General features: G+C 38.1%; 1 protein-coding gene and 1 pseudogene across 1 annotated transcript; both read right to left on the reverse strand.

Annotated features, from left to right (window-relative positions):
• Nucleotides 1-1,498: 1,498 nt before the first annotated feature.
• LOC125173233 (26S proteasome complex subunit SEM1-like) lies at nt 1,499-1,711 on the reverse strand (annotated as a pseudogene).
• Nucleotides 1,712-14,227: 12,516 nt separating this feature from the next.
• Nucleotides 14,228-14,530, reverse strand: LOC125171618 (M-phase-specific PLK1-interacting protein-like; the record flags this gene model as incomplete). The annotated part of the gene is made up of 1 exon (XM_047868813.1): nt 14,228-14,530. A coding segment is annotated over one exon (303 nt), but the record flags the coding sequence as incomplete, so codon positions are not given.
• Between the last annotated feature and the right edge of the window lie 6,894 nt (nt 14,531-21,424).

Here is a 21,424-nt window from a genome sequence, read left to right on the forward strand (position 1 = left end):
TTCTTTAGGACAGTTCTGTGACTCAGATGTACTTACATTCTGAAAGCCTCATTTAATGTGGCAGGAGTTTAGCTGAATGCATATGATGTTTGACAGTTTTCTCACTAGGATTCCAGGCATATGAGATTTTCTCTCTCATGCTGTGTACATTTTGACTTATAGTCTGATAAAATTATATCTTCAACTATGATTGCACATCAATTAGCCAACAGTTGTAACTGTCCCATATAAGTCTTATTTTTCTTAATAACATTTAATGTTAATAAATAATATTTCTTAATAACATTTAATTTACTCTCTTAATTAACATTTTTAAGACATTTAAAACAAATTATAATTTATTTCATAAAATGTATAACTATAAAATGCATGGCCATAGAGATTAAATTAGATTTATTATTATGAATGAATGAATATGACTCCTGCTTCAAAAGAGAAATGTACCTTCTATGTTAAATGAAGATGATTAACCTGTAGCTACTTGAGAGCCTCTCCTTAGCAGACATTTATTACATGTCTCTGTTTACAAAAATTACTAGTGATCTGAAGAAAGACATTTATTTTAAACAGAGACAAATAGGGCCCCTGGGTGGCTCAGTTGGTTGGGGGTCCTACTTTGGCTCAGGTCATGATCTTGCCGTCTGTGAGCTTGAGCCCCACGTCAGGCTCTGTGCTGACAGCTCAGAACCTGGAGCCTGCTTCGGATTCTGTGTCCCCCTCTCTTTCTTCCCCTCCCCCACTCACACGCTGTTTCTCTCTCTCTCAAAAATGAATAAATGTTAAAAAAATTTTAAAAAACAGAGACAAATAATAAGTGTACATTAAGGATAACATCTTCAAGATAATCTAAATCAAAATCCAGTCATCTTATGTATATATAATTGCAGAGTGATTAAAAGCTCTACGTGGAAAGACCATTCATGTGGTCTAGAAAAATATTCCTTCAAGAATTAGATTTTTCAACAAGCTGTTATGTTAAAAATGTATTAATATACGTGCTAAAAAATGTGAACAGTTTAAAAAGTATAGAGTGAAAAGAAAATTTTTCTTCTGTCCCAGTGTCCAGTTTCCCAGTCTTCTTGCACCAGAAGCAACTTTCTGTTACCATTTTCTCATGTGGGTTCCCAGATATATCTTATATGCACATATATCTCCTTTAAAAACCACAACAATAAAGGGGAATATAATATAAACATTGTTTTATATTTTTGCATTTTATTGTCTCCACTTATATGTCTTGGTTATTATTTTAATCAGTATATAAATATATATAACTCATTCTTTTACTGCTGTGTAGTATTTTATTACATAGCTGTACCATAATTTATTTAACTCTTTTTTTTTTAGATCAAAACATTTATGTTTTGTGTTACAAAAACAAAAATAAAAAATCCAAGCAGGTAATGAAATAAACACATTTTAGTTGTCCCATCCTAGATTCTCTGTCCTAGAATTTAGTAACAAGTTCAAGCTTAGGTTGCTTCAACACTTCCAGATGTTATGAGGTCTCCATCTTATAACCATGTGTCTCTGATTTACCTCATATCAGATTGGAGAAGTTACCCTCTACATTGTCAAAATCCCAGTTATTTTCCTAGACATCTGCTTCTTCATTTTCATCTAAACCAGCCCAGTCTTCCTTGGGGAACTCCCTGAACTCGTTGTCCTCCTCCCAGAGACCTAAGTCCACCAGCTGCTTTTTCTCTGACATTGCAACCCTTCATGCCAAAAAAACCTCTCAGGCCAGTGGCAAAGTTGAAATCCTCACTCACTTTCCCTCACCACTGCTGCCTGTAAGGAGGCCGGCTCTACCTTAAAGACATGGGATATTTAACTCTCTTTATTATATGATTTTAGGATTCTTTTTCTATTCAAGCAAAATCATCATGAACTTCCTTGTACAAGGGTCTTTGAATAGAAATGAGAGCACAGTGGTGGAATAAAATGTTAGATGTGAAATTGTTGGGTGAAAGGGTATATGCATTTAAGTTTTGAATTATATTAATTATTTTGCTAAGTTTCTTATGTGTTGCTAAACGTATAGCAGCCCCAACAGGGGCCACCCGTCATACTTCACTCTTGCCAACAGCACAGTATATTTTCAGTTTTTTTGAGCTTTTCAATTTGATAAAGTAGAAGATAGTATTTCATTGATGTTTTCACTTCTATTTCTTTACCGTAAGGCTGAATATATTTTAAAGGTTTTTTAAAAAATGTTTATTTATTTTTGAGAGAGACAGACAGAGTGTGAGCAGGGGAGGTGTAGAGAGAGAGAGGGCAACACAGAATCTAAAGCAGCTTCCAGGCTCTGAGCTGTCAGCACAGAGCCTGACGTGGGGCTCAAACTCACGAACCGTGAGATCATGACCTGAGCTGAAGCTGGACACTTAACTGGCTGAACCACCCAGATGCCCCTAGGCTGAAAATATTTTAACGTGTATTAAAACCATTTGTTTCCCCCTTTTCAATTATTCATCAAATATTTATTGGCCACGTACAATAATATGCCATGCATCGTGCCAGGTAATGTAAAAATGAACCAAATACATCCAATCTGTGATTCATGTAACTTACTCTCTAGTAGGGAGGTAGACATGAAACAATTCAATGCAGAAACAATTATTTGATTACCATTGTGCTAAGGGTAGGGTGTCATAAGAGTGTATAACAGAGGGCCTATCCTAGTCTAGAGGTTAAGGAGGACTTCCTGGAGAAATAAACTGAGACCAGAAGAAGTACTGGAGTTAATAGGATGCTAATAGCAACATCCCAATGTCTTGGTCCCCCTTTCCTACCTCTCCCAGATCCTAGAGAATGACTGTACCTCCTTCCTATAGCAGACTCAGGGCCACCTCACCAAGAGCTGATCAGAGAACAAGATGGGAATGCAAATCTGATTCAGTCATTTTCATTATTTGATCTGGTAAAACATTTGGTGGTCAATGTTACTGCTGAAATGTTCAGCAATGTTACTGCTGAAATCAGTGATGAGATTTTGTTTTAAAATGTTAATTTTAATATCCTGTTTGTTAATTTGCCAAAGATCAAGAGATAAATAAATTGAGTTCATCCGGACTATTTGATAAAATGACAAGTTTTTCTTCCCTCCAAATCTTACATTCTTTTTCCTTTGACTATCAAAAATCAGATGCTTTCACCTGACCTTAATGTTTTACGACAGTTACAAAATCATGGAAGTTTGATGAAAATATCTTTTTTCAGTTATAGCCCTTTAAAATATTGAGACCTTGGTCAACTAATCTTCAACAAAACGGGAAAGAATATCCAACAGAAAAAAGACAGTCTCTTCAACAAATGGTGGTGGGTAGGGGCACCTGGGTGGCTCAGTCAGTTAAGCGTCTGACTTTGGCTCAGGTCATGATCTCACCGTCCGTGAGTTCAAGTCCCGCATCGGGCTCTGTGCTGACCGTTCAGAGCCTGGAGCCTGTTTCAGATTCTGTGTCTCCTTCTTTCTGGCCCTCCTCCATTCATGCTCTGTCTGTCTCTGTCTCAAGAATAAATAAACGTTAAAAAAAATTAAAAAAAAAAAAAACCCAAATGGTGGTGGGAAAACTGGGCAGCAACATGCAGAAGAATGAAACTGGACCACTTTCTTACACTGTACACAAAAATAAATTCAAAATGGATGAAAGACCTAAATGTAAGGGACAGGAAACCATCAAAATCCTACAGGAGAACACAGGCAGTAATCTCTTTCACCTTGACAGGAGCAACTTCTTACTAGACATATCATCAGAGGCAAGGGAAACAAAAGCAAAAATGAACTACTGGGACTTCATCAAGATAAAAATCTTCTGCACAGCAAAGGAAAAAAGCAATAAAACTAAAAGGCAGCCAATGAAATGGGAGAAGGTATTTGCATATGGCATATCTTATAAAGGGTTAGTATCCAAAATCTATAAAGAACTTATCAAACTCAACACCCACAAAACAAATAACCCAGTTAAGAAATGGGTAGAAGACATGAATAGACATTTTTCCAAAGAAGACATCTAGATGGCTAACAGACACATGAAAAGAGCTCCACATCACTCATCATCAGGGAAATACAAATCAAAACTATGATGAGATACCACCTCACACCTGTTAGAATGGCTAAAATTAACACAAGAAACAACAGATGTTGGTGAGGATGTGGAGAAAGGAGGACACTCTTACACTGTTGGTGGGAATGCAAACTGGTACAGACACTCTGAAAATCAATATGGAGATTCCTCAAAAGTTAAAAATAAAACTACCCTATGACCCAGCAATTGCACTACTAGGTATTTACCCAAAGCATACAAAAATAGAGATTTGAAGGCGTGCATACACCCTGTTGTTTATAGCAGCATTATAAACAGTTGCCAAACTATGGAAAGAACCCAAACGTCCATTGACAGATGAATGGATAAAGAAGATGTGGTGTGTGTGTGCGTATATATATATATATATATATATATATATATATATATAATGGAATATTACTCAGCCATCAAAAAGAATGAAATCTTGCCATTTGCAACAACGTGGATGGATCTAGGGTGTATTATGCTAAGTGAAATAAGTCAATCAGAGAGAGACAAATACCATATGATTTCACTCATGTGGAATTTAACAAACAAAAGAGATAAACATATGGGAGGGGGAAAAAGGGAGAGGAAGGGAAACCATAAGAGATTTTTAACTTTAGGAAACAAACTGAGGGTTGATGGAGGGAGGTGGGTGATGGGTGTTAAGGAGGGTACTTGTTATGATGAGCACTGGGTGTTTTATTAAGTGATGAACCACTGAATTCTACTCCTAAAACCAATATTGCACTGTATATTAACTAACTAGAATTTAAATAAAAAATTTGAAAAAAGAAAAAAAATACTGAGATCTTGAGTGCAAAATTTCATATTTGCATTATAGAGAAATGAGAGCAGGAAGACATTTTTTAATTAAAAAAAAAAGAATGAAATTGACAGTTAGCAAATAACTTGGGGAAAGAACTCTGAGAAGTCATGTGACCTTAACCTAGCCTTCATCATGTCACCTTGCAATCATATCATCATGTTCTAATTCTGTCTGACACCATCTGAGGATTCCATTGTGTAGTTAAAAAGATTTGGGTTGCTCCCCAATCTGAACCATTGGTACTGTAAGATCCATGTGGTTATGACTAGTATATTAACTTCTTGAAGACTAGTTGGTTTGGCTTTTGTGGGATGTTAATAGCTACTTTGATAGCTACATGGGGTGCTCAACCTTTCTTTACAGTTACCTTGGAAAATCACATCTGTATTTTTGTTTGCTGATTTGTTTATTGTAATTATTTTTTATTTTTATCAAAGTAATCATCCACATAATTAAAAATAAATAGTATTACCTCACTTTTCTGCAACTCTTATTCCTAACTTCCTAAAACTACCCACTATTTAGTATTTTAACTGTTTTTCCAAGTATTTGCCTCTGTGTTTCTAAATGTGGAATTTATACTGCTTTATCTTGATTTAATACTTTTAGATAGTATATTATATATGTCCTATTATGGTAGATGTGGATTTAACAGTTTAGTACTCAGAGTATCAGGCTGCACCCTCCTTCCTCTGCATACCCCCACCATAAAAAACCCCAAAACAATTAGAATGCTTTCAAGTGAGGATTACAGAAAACCCTGACTCTACTGGCTTAAAAAAGACATTTATTATTTCTATTTAACAGAAATCTAAACACAGTGTCTCTCAAAGCTGCATAATTCAGTGCATCATCAAAACATGAGTACTTCTGAGCTTTGTTTTCCTATTGTTGGGGTGTTGACTTTGTCTTTAAGTTGCCCTCATGATTGCTGAATGGTGGTAGCAAATTTAGTTGTCTTTAACATATATCCACAGAAAGAAGAGGAGACTGACTCTTCCTTGCACTTCTGTTTAAGAAGCCCTTCAACTAACTGACTTGGATCTAAGTCTCTTCCTAAAACTATCACAACTGAAGGGATGGATGGGATTATCATGATTGGGACTAACTAGATTTACCTTTTGGGTGTGGTATTGGGATCAACCTCTCCTAAAGAATGTTGGCAGAAAGAAAATTGTAGATACCTGAACAAAACTTAGGTAGAAGGGGCACCTGGGTGGCTGTCGGTTAAACATTTAACTCTTGGTTTCAGCTCAGGTCATGATCTCATGGTTTGTGAGTTTGGGCCCCAGTCAGACTCTGTGCCGACAGCAGGGAGCCTACTTGGAACTCTCTCCCCCACTCTCTCCCCTCTCTCTTTGCCCTTCCCCCACTCGCTGTCTCTGTCTCTCTCAAAATAAATAAACAAACATAACAACAACAACAACAACAACAACAAAACCTAAGTGGAAGAAGGTGGGACAGGGAAGGAAGGAATATTGGGTAGACAGCAGCACTCCACCATCATAATAGAATTATAATGTTTGGTTCAATAATTGGATAGCATCATACTATGTAAATATTGTTTACTCCTGAGCCAAATAATGTATTATGATTTAATTTCTTTGCGTTTAGAGTTCTTGTGCTTGTTCTTCCTGGAGTTGATGATTGTAACATTTGCTTTATGCTTGTGCACCTTTCAGTACTTATCCTTAATTTTTTCCATGAGATTTGTCAAACTCCTCTCAATAATTTCTCCAAAGCTAGGCAAGTCACATAGTTTATTAACTTTGTTTTTTTGGGGAATTTCCTCCCAGAGTCCTCTTGACTGGTTACCAGTCCTACTTGACTGGTAACATTTGCTTTATGCTTGTGCACCTTTCAGTACTTATCCTTAATTTTTTCCATGAGATTTGTCAAACTCCTCTCAATAATTTCTCCAAAGCTAGGCAAGTCACATAGTTTATTAACTTTGTTTTTTTGGGGAATTTCCTCCCAGAGTCCTCTTGACTGGTTACCAGTCCTACTTGACTGGTAACATTTGCTTTATGCTTGTGCACCTTTCAGTACTTATCCTTAATTTTTTCCATGAGATTTGTCAAACTCCTCTCAATAATTTCTCCAAAGCTAGGCAAGTCACATAGTTTATTAACTTTGTTTTTTTGGGGAATTTCCTCCCAGAGTCCTCTTGACTGGTTCTCTGTGTTGGCTGTCATCCTGCAACTATTTTTTGACTCATTCCTAAAGTAGATACCCTGGTTTTTGGAAACCATGATTTTTCTGTTTCTTGATTTATTTACTTATTTTGCTGGACACATTTTAACTTTCTAAGAAAGGAAGTAAACTTGTTACCCTTTGTATGTCTGTAAATGCTTTTTAGTCCACTCTAAAGCCTAGCCAGGTGGAAATTCTAAGTTGATTATAAGTTGCAAGTCATTATCTTTCAAAAACTTTAAGACTTCTGATCTTTTGTCTTCTGTCATCTAAGGTCATTATTGAGAAGATCAACACCATTCTCATTTCTGAACATTTGTATGTGATCTTTTATTCTCTCTTCTGAAGATTTAAAGGATTTTCATGTTATCCCCAGTAGTCACTACTTATGTGATGCTGTCCTTGGAATGGGGATTTTTTTTTTTTTAAACGTTTATTTATTTTTGAGACAGAGAGAGACAGAGCATGAGCAGGGGAGGGTCAGAGAGAGAGGGAGACACAGAATCTGAAACAGGCTCCAGGCTCTGAGCAGTCAGCACAGAGCCCGACGCGGGGCCCAAACTCACATACCGCGAGATCGTGACCTGAGCCGAAGTCGGACGCTTAACCGACTGAGCCACCCAGGCACCCCGGAATGGGGCTTTTGAAATTAATGGTGTTGGTCACTTGGCCAAGTCCTTTTAGTCTACAGACTTCTGCCCTCAGCACCACTAGTTGTCTTGAATTACTTGTTAGATTATCACTCTTTCATTTGGTCTTTTTTCCTCTTCCTGGTACTCATAACTATCAGATGTTCCATAATCAGGACTGATTATTCAATTTTCTTATCTTTTGTAACTTTCTCCTGTTCCCCTGCTTTCTTCTTCTGTACTTTCTGGAAAGACTTTATTTTCTGACCCTTCTATTTAAATTTTTTTTTTTTAACGTTTATTTATTTTTGAGACAGAGAGAGACAGAGCATGAACAGGGGAGGATCAGAGAGAGAGAGGGAGACACAGAATCTGAAACAGGCTCCAGGCTCTGAACTATCAGCACAGAGCCCCACGCGGGCTCGAACTCACGGACTGCGAGATCATGACCTGAGCTGAAGTTGGACGCTTAACCGACTGAGCCACCCAGGCACCCCTCTAATCCTTCTATTTAATTAGAAAGTTTTTAGTGTATAGATTTTTTTTTTAAGAGAGAGAGAGAGAGAGAGAGAGAGAGAGAAAGTGTGTGTGTGAGTGGGGGAGGGGACCGAGAGAGAATCTTAAGCAGGCTCCATGCTCAGTGTGAAGCCTGATGCGGGGCTCAGTCCTACAACCCTGGGATCATGACCTGAGCTGAAATCAAAAGTGAGACACTCAACCAACTGAGCTACCCAGATGCCCCTAGTATACAAATGTTTAATTTCCAAGAGGTCTTTCCTGTTCTTGGATTATCTGTTTTCTTTGTACCTGTTTTTTTTTTCAGGCTACATCTTCTCATTTCTCTGAAGCTATTCTTTATAAGTTTTTATCTCTTCTTTGTATTGTGTCCTCCTTTTCCCTCCCACTCCTCAAAAATTTTAAATTTTCTTTCTCCCTTTCTTTTCATATTATTTGCTTGTTTGGGTCTTTCTAAAACATGTTGCTGTTTTCCAGAAACATCTGATGAATCTTAGGCATTCATTATATTTAAGGGTGGAGCCCTAAACTGTTGGTTGGCTGTCTGTGTGTAGCCACTTCTTCTATGAGGTCTTTCATAATTCCTCTAACGTATGTGATTTTTTTACCCTTTTAATCCCCAAAGCATTTTGAGTCTTTCCTATGGCATTCATATTCTGCTTTACATCAGTTTCCTCTAAACTAGCCTTGTAAATGTAAACTCTCCTGTGAGATATGGATTCATTCCCCTGGGATAATGACTTCAACTGAGGCTGGATAACCCTGGAGCATTTTGTGTTTCTTCCATTTCACTGTCAGTGCTGCTTATCACTGTCCATTCAGGGACATGGTTGAAATTCCTGCATTATCCTTGCATAATCTGGTAAAAACAAGTATAGAATAGTTTGGTAAATTTACTAAATAAAAGTTACAGGTATTTCCTTTTTGCATTTTCATTGATCTGTGGGCAGGGCAGTTATCCTCTAAGTCCTTGGCTTTGCCATAATCAGGGAGCAGCAAATGACACTCCAAGAAGCCACAAAAGAAGGATTGCTAAGAACTAGAGTGATTCTTATGCAAACATTGTATCAAATTGGACTGTATAATATATGCCTCTCAACTCAAGACAAAAATACAATCAGAAAAAGTGTTTCTTTGAAGGATGATGGGGGGCACCTGGGTGGGTCAGTGGGTTGAGCGTCCTACTTCAGCTCAGGTCGTGATCTTGCAATTCGTGAGTTCGAGCCCCACGTCAGGCTCTGTGCTCTGTGCTGACAGCTCAGAGCCTGGAGACTGCTTCACACTCTGTGTCTCCCTCTCTCTCTGCCCCTTCCCCGCTCATACTCTGTCTCTCAAAAATGAATAAACGTTAAAAAAAAATTAAAAAAAAAAAAGAGTGGGATGCTTCACCTACTAAGACACCCAGGTACCCCTGTTCTTGAAGGATAATGAAGAGCTTCTAAGCAATATAGTGCTTTCCAGCAACAGTTTTGATTAAAGAAAAAATGTTTCAAAGTGAATATGTTTTTCTCAACTTCTTTAGCAATAGTCATTGTTCACTTGGTTATTAAGAAAATATATAAAGTACATATTTTAAAGAAGATAAGAATGATTTTAGTACTAATAGATTAAATACTGAACTTCTCTGTTAAGGACTAGAAAGAATATTTACCTTGAAATATTGTTTATATAATTGTATACCATGAAACAATGGTTGGTGGGAAAATTAATTATGTTTTTAAAAAAATTGGATCAATTGATGTAATAGTTGATAGAAAGCTTGCTAAGAGGATGGAGGGATGGCTAAATGGGCAAGGGGCATTAAGGAGGACACTTGTTCAATGAACACTGGGTGTTATATGTAGGGGATGAATCACTGGAATCTAGTCCTGAAACCATTATTGCACTATATGCTAACTAACTTGGATGTATATTAAAAAAAAAAAAAAGAAAAAGAAAAGAAAGCTTGCTAAGATTTTCTGAAAGAGGAAAAGGTAAATTTTGTTGATGGTGAACAGTTCAAGATTTGCTTCCCTTTGCAGTGGGAAAAAAATGGACTCTGACCATTTTCCTGAATCTTAAAGTTCATTGCTTAATTAATTCTCTGAAAACTGTAGTGTGTGAGTATGTATGTTTATGTGCCTGTGTGTATACTTGGCAAGGTTGAGGTGATAAGTGGAGAGGAAAACAGTGCTTTCTCTCAGAGAAGCCTTACCTTACTTTGATAACTCAAAATGGGGAAATAATGACAAAAATAAAAGTAGATGTTCATTTAGGATAATCTTGCATGTGTTCAAGTGATGGTCAAGAAAGTGTGGCAGTTTTTAAAAATTGGCTGCAATTTCTTTGACACCCCTACTATTGAGAGAGTACATTTCCCCTTCCTTTGAATCTCAGCTGGCTTGTGACTCACTTAACCAATAGATGCAGCAGAAGTGATGTCTGAAGCTAGGCCAGAGAAGTAATGTAGATTCAGGTTTTGGAACCCTGAACCACCATGTAAGTTCCCATGCTGCCATGATGGGAGAAAATCTAGGTCACACGAGATGCCATGTGTAGCTGCTCAGCACCAGCTAAGATCTGACAGGCAGCATCACCAGCCAGACATGTGAGTGATTATACTTCTAGGTAACTAGCACTTCTTTCCCTCCCATGCCAGAAAGTCAGTCCTAGCTGTTGAATCTTCCTATCTAAGACATGAAATACCATGGAAGCAGAGGCAAGTCTTATTCACTGTGCCCTGTTGTAATTCCTGACTCACAGAATTCATGAGCATAATAAAATGGTTGTTTTAAGGTGCTAACTTATGGAGTAATTTGCTACATGGCAATAGTGAATAAAATAGAAGGGATCAAAGGGAGTAGATTCATTAGATTCCAGGGGAAGAAAACTAGGTTAAGAGATGACTATTGAGTGGAAGCAAAATTTCTTTCTTTTTAATTAATTATTATTATTTTTTTAAGTTTATTTATTTTTGAGACACACACACACACACACACACACACACACACACACACACACACACAGAGCATGAGCAGGGGAGGGGCAGAGAGAGAGGGAGACACAGAATCTGAAGCAGGCTCCAGGCTCTGAGCTGTCAGCACAGAGCCTGATGTGGGGCTCGAACTCACGAACCATGAGATTATGACCTGATGATCAAAGTCTGATGCTCATCCGACTGAGCCACCCAGGCACCCCTAGTAGAAGCAAATTTCTAAACACACGGATAAGCCGTGAGCAAGGCTTCATGTGGTGGTCCTTAATTCTGCTGATACCACCCTGGGAACTCTCCTTCCAGCATATTACTTTAACAGCAACCACAAGAATTGCACAAGAGTTAAAATACTAATGTTCTCTTTTTCTGTCCAGTCTTTCGTGAGTTGCTCCAGCTTTAATGGAATGTTGCTGGGTGGTGTAGTTCCCCTTTCTTAGAGCTGTTGGTTACATCTGAAACAGTGTTTTTAATACTGACAATGAAGTTATATTAAGAACATTAGTAAATGGAATCATATCAAACATTAGGAAGTTAAGTTCACACATGTAGGACTCCACACTGTATAACTCATTTATCTAATTTACAAATAATTCACTTAACTCTTATAGGTGGGTAGTTAAGCTCATGGGCACACTCAGTCTGGGCTGTCACCCAGCATTTCCTGAGATGCCCAGCAAGCAGCAAATCTTGTAATTCAGAATTTTCTTTCAAGTTCACTCCATTTGTTTTTTTTTTTTTTTTTTTTTTAATTTAAGTAATCTCTATACCCAATCTGGGAATTTGAACTCACAACCTCAAGGTCAAGAGTCATGTGCTTTTCTTACTGGGCCATCCAGGCGCCCCAAGTTCACTCCCTTAGAACCATCATTTCCCTTTACTGTTGCTCCTGACTCTGCTGTTTTTGTTTTTGTTTGTTTGTTTGCTTTATGGTTGTGAACATTTTTACCTCTTACTTCCATTGAAGATACAGATGGAGCAGTAGGCATCGACTCACTAAATTCTTCTCCATACATCTTTCTGGGGTTGCCGAGCTATGGGTACACAAACTATTTTGATGTTGATGGAGGAGAGGACACCTGATCTTTTTGCAGACGGTTGCCAACTTGTTTATCCTTTTCTTTTATTGCTTTTTCTCCAGAGAGGTGCTTTCTGTTTCCATTGTTTTTGGGGTTTTTTTTTGTTTTTTTTTGTGGACCCCTGTTTTCCAGGACTCTCTTATTACATGCATATATTGTACTGAGGGCAAATAAGAATTGAGGTGGGATAATATTTAGTCATAACTTAGATGTGTTAACATTTAACTTTCTTTTTTTCCCCCTCTATACTTAACCTATGTTGTTCATGAGTCCTTGTTTCCTCTAATAGTAGAAAACACTTGTAATAGGATCTATAAATGGAAGTTTAAGCTGGGATCCTAAAATGACAAATGCCGGATGGCAGAGTGGATTGTGAGATCACAGAATAGAATTTGTAAAATTTGAAGGAAGTTTCTAAACCTTTCTCATATTGAAGTTCTAAAGGATAGCATTGGAAATGGGAAGAAGGGATTGACAGAGGATGTTTTTGAACAGAGCTCTGTTGTAAGTTTTCTGTACCTCGTTTTCCCTCATCTCAAACCTGGAGAGAAGAGTTTCTCAGAAATCTTGGTACATGATTCATGCAGTTTGGGGGAGGAGGGTGGCAGTGTGGACTGGTGTCTGACTTCTGACTGAAAAATGTAAAAGGCAGGAATGTGGACTATCCAGCTGATCCAAGGTGGGAGCAAAGGATGCGTGTGTGTTTACTCCATCAGATACAGTCATTGGGAGAAAGAACAGACCTGGGGCTCTTTTAAATCTTGTCTAAGCCTGGACTGAGTGATAGGAACCCAAGGGAGAGAACGGATGGATGGTGGAATGCTGAGGTGGAGCAGCTAGGCAAAGGAAAATGCATTCACCAGGACTAGAAATGAAGTTGAATATTCCCAGTGAGGATTTCTGAAGGGGCTCACAAAAGGTACTATAAGTTAGAGCCAGCTTTGGACATCTGTCAGACCAGAGGGCAAGGACCATGGATAGTCTTGATCAAGTACTAACTTTCCTGTTCTCCTTCCCTGCTCCTCTTTCCCTTTTCTCCTCCTCCTGCTTTGACCTTTGATGAGTCAGAAAACACAGCTAGCAAGGTAGCAAGATAGGGGTAGAAGCCTATGTTGGGGAAATAGCATCATGTTCCATTCTTTGGGGCTACCTATAAAGACCCCAGTTGAAAGAGGGGAAAGTTGAATTGTTAAATCAAATTAAATTGATAATTACTTGAGATTGCTTTTATTACCTGATTACTTTTTTTTTCCTGAATTGATAGTTTGTTTGCAACTTGATGTAACCATTTGGGCTTTTTGTTATGTAAGAATGTCCAGAAAAATTCTGGGACTGCCTGAATTTCCTCCAGGGTAAAAGGAAGGAACCAAGGAACAGACTATGTATATGAACTCTCCTCTTCCCCCAACCTAGAAAGGTCTTTAATCCTTCTTGTGGGGCTAAAATTCTGCCCTTCCTTACTTTCTAAATGGCACTGTTGTTATAAAACTCTAAAAGGAAAAAAAAAGTCTTTTGGGCTTTGGCTAATATCTTGCCAGTCAAATCTTGTTGCAATTCAAAACAAAACCATTACTGTACCTTATCAAACACTTGCAACTTAGTCCCTTTGCTTTTTTTTTTTCCAAAAAGACAAAATGTTTTATTTTAAAACATTGGAAAACCATTGAAAGACAAATGTCCATTATATAACTGTCAACGTGAAATATTTGGAAACTGTAAATTCTCTAAAATGTGGTAGGCACTTCTAAAGAGCTAAATACTGCAAATTATTCTACTGTATGTCTTCTCTAATATCAACAATACTTGATATGATGAAAAATATCAAGAAGACCCAACTAAATATTCAAAGTCACCATCTTAAGTTCAATGTAATTACACAAGTGAAAGTTTTGTCCAAGATGTTCCTGACATGGGAAGCTTCTAGATGAATTTCAGAAATGTTAACAAAAGTATCTTCCTTTTCTGCCTCTGAATGTTTGAATACTGTTGTATTGTTGGTTAAAATCCACTACAGATATGGGTTCAAGGCCAGCCCAAGGGTCTTCAAGCATTGAAGGCTTGAAGTAACTTTCCAACTCATTAGACATTCTTTTTTCTCCACCACACCCTGATCCAAAGGGTGTAGATGTCCTTGAAGAACCCTCGGGGTGGGTTTCCTGCTGCCCTGGGGAGTATCCGAATTGCAACCCCGAGGGTGACTTGGAGTAGGAGCCAGAATAGCTGCCAGGGTACTGAGACCCAAATCACCCCTCTTTCCTTCTACTCCAGGAAGCTGCTGCCCTGTGGTGGAGATTGGCTGCTCCTGTAGGGCCTAGACCCGGCCCAAACCACAGGCAGCATGTGGCACACAGTCCCCTACCATCACAAGAGGAGGGTGGCTGTGGTCGCCTACGCCCGGGTACCCCGGAAGCTGCTTCCCTTAGTCCCTTTGCTTTTGCTTGGAAACAGTTGTGTCTTCTGTGAACTGATGAAGAGACTCAGTTGGCCTCTTTCTTCTAGGCTATATGTAGGGAGCTTCAGGGAAACCAGGAATTACTAAAGGTTATGAGACCAAAATAGCATCAGTTTAATATTTTAAAAATATGATCCTGACACGTGCCAATTATTAGGCAGGCCTATAGCATATATTTCCACTTGTCTCCATTTGGCTTATAATGTCAAGGAAGGGTATGACATTCATAAAGTTGTCTCTGAGCTGTACAAACAAACTGTGGAAATATCAGCTGACTCCATTTCAGCAATTGTAGTGACTAGGGAGGAATTAATGCTTCCCTGATTTTATGGAGTTGTGAGACCTTGGTTGGTGGAGCAGAATAGAATAAAATAAAATAAAATAAAATAAAATAAAATAAAATAAAATAAAAGTAAGTAAAATCAAAGCCAAATGATACTAGAGGAGATGCTGGAGGAAGACATTTATTGTCAATCAATATGGCATCTGAACTTGGAACACTGCATGTAAGAGTCGTCATTATCTCAGTTATGGTTCCAGGAGCCAGGAGCTCTTTTTTATTCAGATTCTACTCTTGTGGTAAAAGAAAGAGAGAGAAATAAAGAAAGAAAGAAAGAAAGAAAGAAAGAAAGAAAGAAAGAAAGAAAAAGGGAAAGAGAAAAGAGATGAGTGAAGTTTAGGTGCAGATAGAACAGTGTCTCAACATTTTGGGGCTGTGGCTCCTCAAGGAACATGGAACAAAATGGTTCAACCAGCATTCTGGAACTAACTGTATGTACAATTACACACATAATAGTATTTAATACTATTGTTGAACATGGAGTGACATTTTAATGGTATAAAACTGGAAAAGTCTTATTGGTCATGCTCCTTGAAAGATCTTTGATAATTTGTACTATTCTTTCAGACTGTTTACTTGGACAACAGTTACCTATCCATTACTTCTTTAATCTCAAGTTGGTATAAACATAGATGTTGTAGGAACAATTTTGTGCTTCAGTGAAAAACTATGCACTATCTAGGGGACACCCTTCTATGTTATCTGATTCTGATTCTATGGGGGCTTTACAGTTCTGTAAATTGTAGATAACTGATAGTCATGTAAAAAAAAATTCTTGTCTATAGACATGCAAATTCTGTCCTGTGTAGTAGAGGTTCAATTGACTATCCTCCACTGTGGAAGAAGCTAGTTTTGCCTTCATTTGCGCAATCATTTCTCATTTCCTTACTCCATGTAAATTTGTGCTTTTTTGACTTCTGCTTTGATTGGTTGTAAATCCTCCTCAGTTTCCTCATTAAATTAAATAAAATCTTTAATACACATTCATCTTTGTATCTATGAAAGTTATGATTTTATCTTTTTTTTGAAAATTATATTAAACCACGAATTGTCAAAATATTATCTCGTAATCCATGTGTTGCTAACCAATGCCATGACTCTGTGATTACTGTAGCAGAGGTTTGATACAGAAGTATAAGTTTTTAATCAAAATTTATTGGTCATTTGTCTTGGAAAATCAGTGGCTTTGGTGATTATGTTGTGCAGCCTGTTATTTATGGGCAACAGGGCAAAGAATGTGCAGGTCTGGGGCAAGAGAATTCCTATGACTGCAAAACTACTATGGGATAGGGGCACCTGGGTGACTCAGATGGTTGAGTGTTTAACTCTTGATTTTGGCTCAGATCATGATCTCATGGTTCCTGGGATTGAGCCTGCGTCAGGCTCTGGGCTAACAACACTGAGATTACTTGAGATTCTCTTTCCCTCTTTTTGCCCCTCCCCTACTCATGGTCTCTCTCTCTCCCTCTCAAAATAAATAAGTAAACATGAAAAAAAAAAAACTATTATAGGATCCCTCAGCCACTTCCTCTGCTCACTGTCCCATTACTGAACCAGGGGACAACAGGAGCACAAAAGAACCAAAATATCAACATCAAATTGCAACAGGCAAAGGCTACCTGTACCTCCCTGTGCTCCGGGACATCCAGAATGAGTTCCCTTCTGGCAATATCAATAGAGATCATCTCCTAGAGGCTTAGGGAAATGTAAAGACCAGTTTCTATATTTAACTAGAAGACTTGTGATGTTTTTTGATGGCAAATTAAAAAGAATCAGAGTGGTTTCTTGGCATGTAAATCTTCTCTCAATACACACTATTATTATAGCAGCAAGTCATGAAAAAGGCCTGATACAGGTTGACATCCATGACCTTGTCAACATTGATGGGAACTTGTGTGGAAACCAACTTTTGTCTTCTTTGAAGTCTGAAGTTTTGAGTAGACTCTATCCGCTTTGCTAAGGCCCTGATGCTGATTAGTTCTGATCTCTATCCTTTAAGATTCTCTTAGCAATTTGGCTGCTGTATAAGAGTTGCGAGGGACGTGTTTTACCGGTCCTCACAAATAGGGTGAAGTACTTGGCTTTACAGTTTCTGACACAAAAGAAAACAATGCCAACGAAAGTGAAACACTATCACTTATTGAAGTAAAAGCATAGTCTAAGGGAGTATGTTTTTCCTATCCAGCTGGTCTTACCGAATCACTCTGCCCAAGTCCACTTTTGATACTTAACATTTGGTCATTCCCCAGACAGGAAGGGAGAAAGTGTACATTATCTAATTAGACCTTAAAGTCTAATTAGAGCAAAGGTGTCATATGAGTCTGGTACGTTTCTCTGGGCACTTTTTGGTGATGGGAACAGAGTTATTCCCATCTAACCTTGATAATAGCTGTTTAGATAATTGTTGCACAGTTGCCTCAGATGAAAGACATTCACATTTGAAATTAGGAGTGGAAGCCACTTTGCAAGAGCCTTGCATTTACTTTCTGCTATAGGTCTGAATTTCAGTAAACTGTTTCCTAAATTTATATAATTGGGATCATTGCTAAGGCTTCAACTTTGGAGATAGCTTTGTTCACTAGAGCATGAAAAGTGCAGGATATTTCTTGTAAATCAGGACTTTTAAGGTCTAGTAAAGTGACCTGTCACAAGTGTGTGGCATGATTCCCATTCTGTAAAATCTGCAAGGTTCAGTCTTACAATATCATAGTTAATTTTAATTTATGCTTTCTATGTTTCTTTTTAAAATGCCTATAAAATGTGATTATAGTGCTTTTTTGCATTTCCCTGAACTTGGAGAATTAGTGTGAGCTCATTAAAATTTCACGTGTATTGGGGCACTTGGGTGGCTCAGTCAGTTAAGTGTCCGACTTCAGCTCAGGTCATGATCTCACACTCCATGAGTTCGAGCCTCATGTCATGCTCTGTGCTGACAGCTCAGAGCCTGGAGCCTGCTTCAGATTCTGTTCCCCCTCTCTCTCTGCCCCTCCTGGCTCACAGTCTGTCTCTTTGTCTCAAAATAAAAAAAATAAAGACATAAAAAAATTAAAATTTTCATGTGGCTTATTGCCCTCTATTGAGGCTTTATATCACTATCCCTGAATTTTAAAAAGCAGATGTGGGGGGTGGGCGTGGGGGGGGGGGTACCATCCCATTCTGTTCCCTGTGTATCTATAAAGATTAAAAAGATTTTTGGTTTCTTGATACTCAGATGTTTTCAATTCAAATGACTGTTCTGTCATTTAAAAGACAGCCTAAATATCTGCTGTTTTTTTTTCTTAATGGTGAATCACAATTATCCATCCAAGGGGTGCCTTGTTGGCTCATTAGTTAGAGCATGTGACTCTTGATCTCAGAGTTGTGAGTTCAAACTGCACATTGGACATAGAGATTACTTAAAAAAAAAAAGCATATGCACAATTACCCATCCAAATGAAATATGATATTTTCCAAGGTAGTGAATAATTTGTTAGTTCCTTAAGACATTATTTTAGGGAGATAATAAGGTGTTGTGTGTGTTGCTGCTAAGGCAGGCTCCGATGTAAAAGCATGCTGGAACCTCAGGAACGTGGGCTGGCATGGAAAGAAGGAAGCTGGGCTTGAGATGAGAGAGAAATGAAAGTACAGGTGGGAATGCCATGCAACACGATGCTCTGGGTCTAAAGGGTGTAGCAATATTAGCTTGCCAGGCAGGCAGTTAGCGAATTAAGGTATATACAAGAGTAGGAAAATGCTTCTGTGGGCTCCAATATGTGCTCCATTTAGTAGATAAGTCTACAAGCAGGAAGTTGTTGTGTATGACAATCCAGTGGTTCCTGGGAGGACCCCTGCAAAGTTATAATAAACAGGATCCAGAATGCAGGGATAAATCAGGCAGGATCAAGGCAGGGAATCAGGATGTGAAATATTTTATGAAGCACACATGATTTGGAGCCAGACTGAAATGGTTATCCAAGCATTTTCCCTTCTTAGCTGTGTGACTTTTGCAAGTTCCTTAACCTTTCTGAGTCTCAATTTCTGTAACTGTAAAGTGAAATAATAATCACCACTTCACAGATTGTTATAAGGATTGGAAATGCTGTATGTAAAATGCCCAGCACAGTAGTAGACCCACAATATGACATCCATTCTTAATTGGTTAAGACATCAGTCCTTGTAAAGGCTGAGAGCTCCAAACAGTTGAGCCAAGGCAGCTGCTCAGTCTTAAGGACTGAGATGACTTGGTCAGGGAGAAGTCAGGTGGGAAATGTTGTGACCTGGCTATGTGGGATTCCAAGGCTCATTCTTAGCAAACCATATACCTTGTCTACAGGCTGGAGGGCCTGGGGCTGCTGATAAGGAATGGCTCAGAATAGGTCTAGGACAGAGGCCAGCCCCTGTAGTAATCAGAGGACAAGAGGGGGGATCAGAGAAGGCAGAAATGACAGTGATTTTTGTTGGTGAAACCCATGGCCTGGTGGAGTAGTCTATGGTCTTGTCTCTAAAGGGACCAGATCTTTCTTTTGGTCTGGGAAGAGTCCTCAAGTGTATGTGTGTGTGTGCGTGCGCGTCATTAGCAATGATTGTTATTCATAGAATCCTTTACTAACCTATATTATTGTTTATTGTATGCTTATGCTGTCCTTGCAGTAAGTAAATTATCATTTCCCTTTAATACCTAGCTGAGGAAAATAAAGTATAGAGTGAGCAAGTGATTTGTTCACATCACAATTGGAACCAGAATCTAAGTTTCATTTCTTCTAGACCAGAGCTTTTCCTCTTCTGTAGATTTAAAAATAAAATATTTTGAAGAGATTTTTGGTGCTGGTAATAGGACATACTTTACTTTGTGACTTGTGGGATTTTTTAAAACCATATCATAAGAGTATATTGGTAATTGTATCCTTAACTGTACCTCTGTGTAGATTACAGATGGGACAGAATTTATGGGAAATTTCATGGCAGAATTAAAATTCCCAATTCCAGAGAAAACTTGCCTGGCAGCACCCTTTTTGAGGTAGTTAACAGCTCAGTAAAGACAACAGGATGGTTCTGGATTTGTCTGTAGCTAGCTAGCTCTGTGGCTTTTGGCAAGTCTCCCAGACTTGAAAATCTGGTGGACTGTGTCATTCTAGCTTCAGTGTCCTAAGTGACCTTTGAAAGCTTCTTTCACCTCTACGTAATAATGATACTGTGCTCCCACAACTGTGTTTTATGGATAATATCATATGTGGGTATAATCACCTTCCTTTGATAGAAGAGGACCCTGAGGCTTAAAGAGATGAAGAGATCTGTGAAGACTGCACCAGTCATAAATGGAAGAGCGGTTTCCAATGCAAGAAAAGACTGGGGTCCTTAAAGCCCTTGCTTGTTCCAGTGTGCCAGATCACCAATCAGTTAGTTTCTCTGCCCTTCACTGGTGAGAAGTCAGAGAACTGTTAGTGTAACACCTCCAGAATGGGAGGTACCCTCCCCAAGCATGTGCAAGATATTCCATTTTGAGATAGAAAAGAATGTCTCCACTTCGATTTATATTTAGTTCATACTTCAAACATTTTTATTTTGGGCATATTTTATAATATGCATAAGAGGTCAATAGTGTGTCTATACCAAATATAAGTGATTTACATATATCATACATGGAGGTTTATAGGTTTATTGGATTTTTTTTTCCTGAAAGGAAAAAAGTTTGGAGAGCCCTGATTTTCAATCTAATTTTAATTTTTGATTTCAAAAATGATTGTGAAAGTAAGTAGGCCATAAAAGTATCGTATAATAGAAACCCACTTGTAAGTGATTTTATTTGGATTATTTGATTTTTTGGATTATTTATACTTTCAGATTATCTGGGACCCCTGTTCACCTGTATCAAAGCAGCTATTGGAAACTTGATTCAAGAAGAGAAGTCTGGTTCATGGGGTTTGACTTTAGTAATCTTACTGTTTCTGGTATTCAGGTAATAATAAATACTCTTATATATTTATGTGCCTGGTACCGTGATAAGCATTTAAAATTATATCTCATTTAATCCTCACGACAGCCCTGCAAGGAAGGATTAATAGCTCCATTTTATAGGTGAGGGATTTCAAGTTTAGTAAAATGCTGAGACTTGTCCAAGATTGCCCAGTTAGAATTTGGACTTTGATCTTTTTGATTCTTAAATTCACAGTTTGTTTGGTAATCTGTGTTACACATGTCATATGTATTTGCTAAAATATTAACATCATAAAAATTAAGGTTTTTTTCTTTCTATTCTTTAGAACCATTAAAATGGATGCCACAATACAAATCTTACCACAAAGTTTCCAGTGTTCATATAAGAGATTGATTTACAAAATTATACATGCTATGCATTTTTTTCCTTAT

This window comes from Prionailurus viverrinus, chromosome C1, assembly GCF_022837055.1.
Source record: "Prionailurus viverrinus isolate Anna chromosome C1, UM_Priviv_1.0, whole genome shotgun sequence".
NCBI lineage: Eukaryota > Metazoa > Chordata > Mammalia > Carnivora > Felidae > Prionailurus > Prionailurus viverrinus.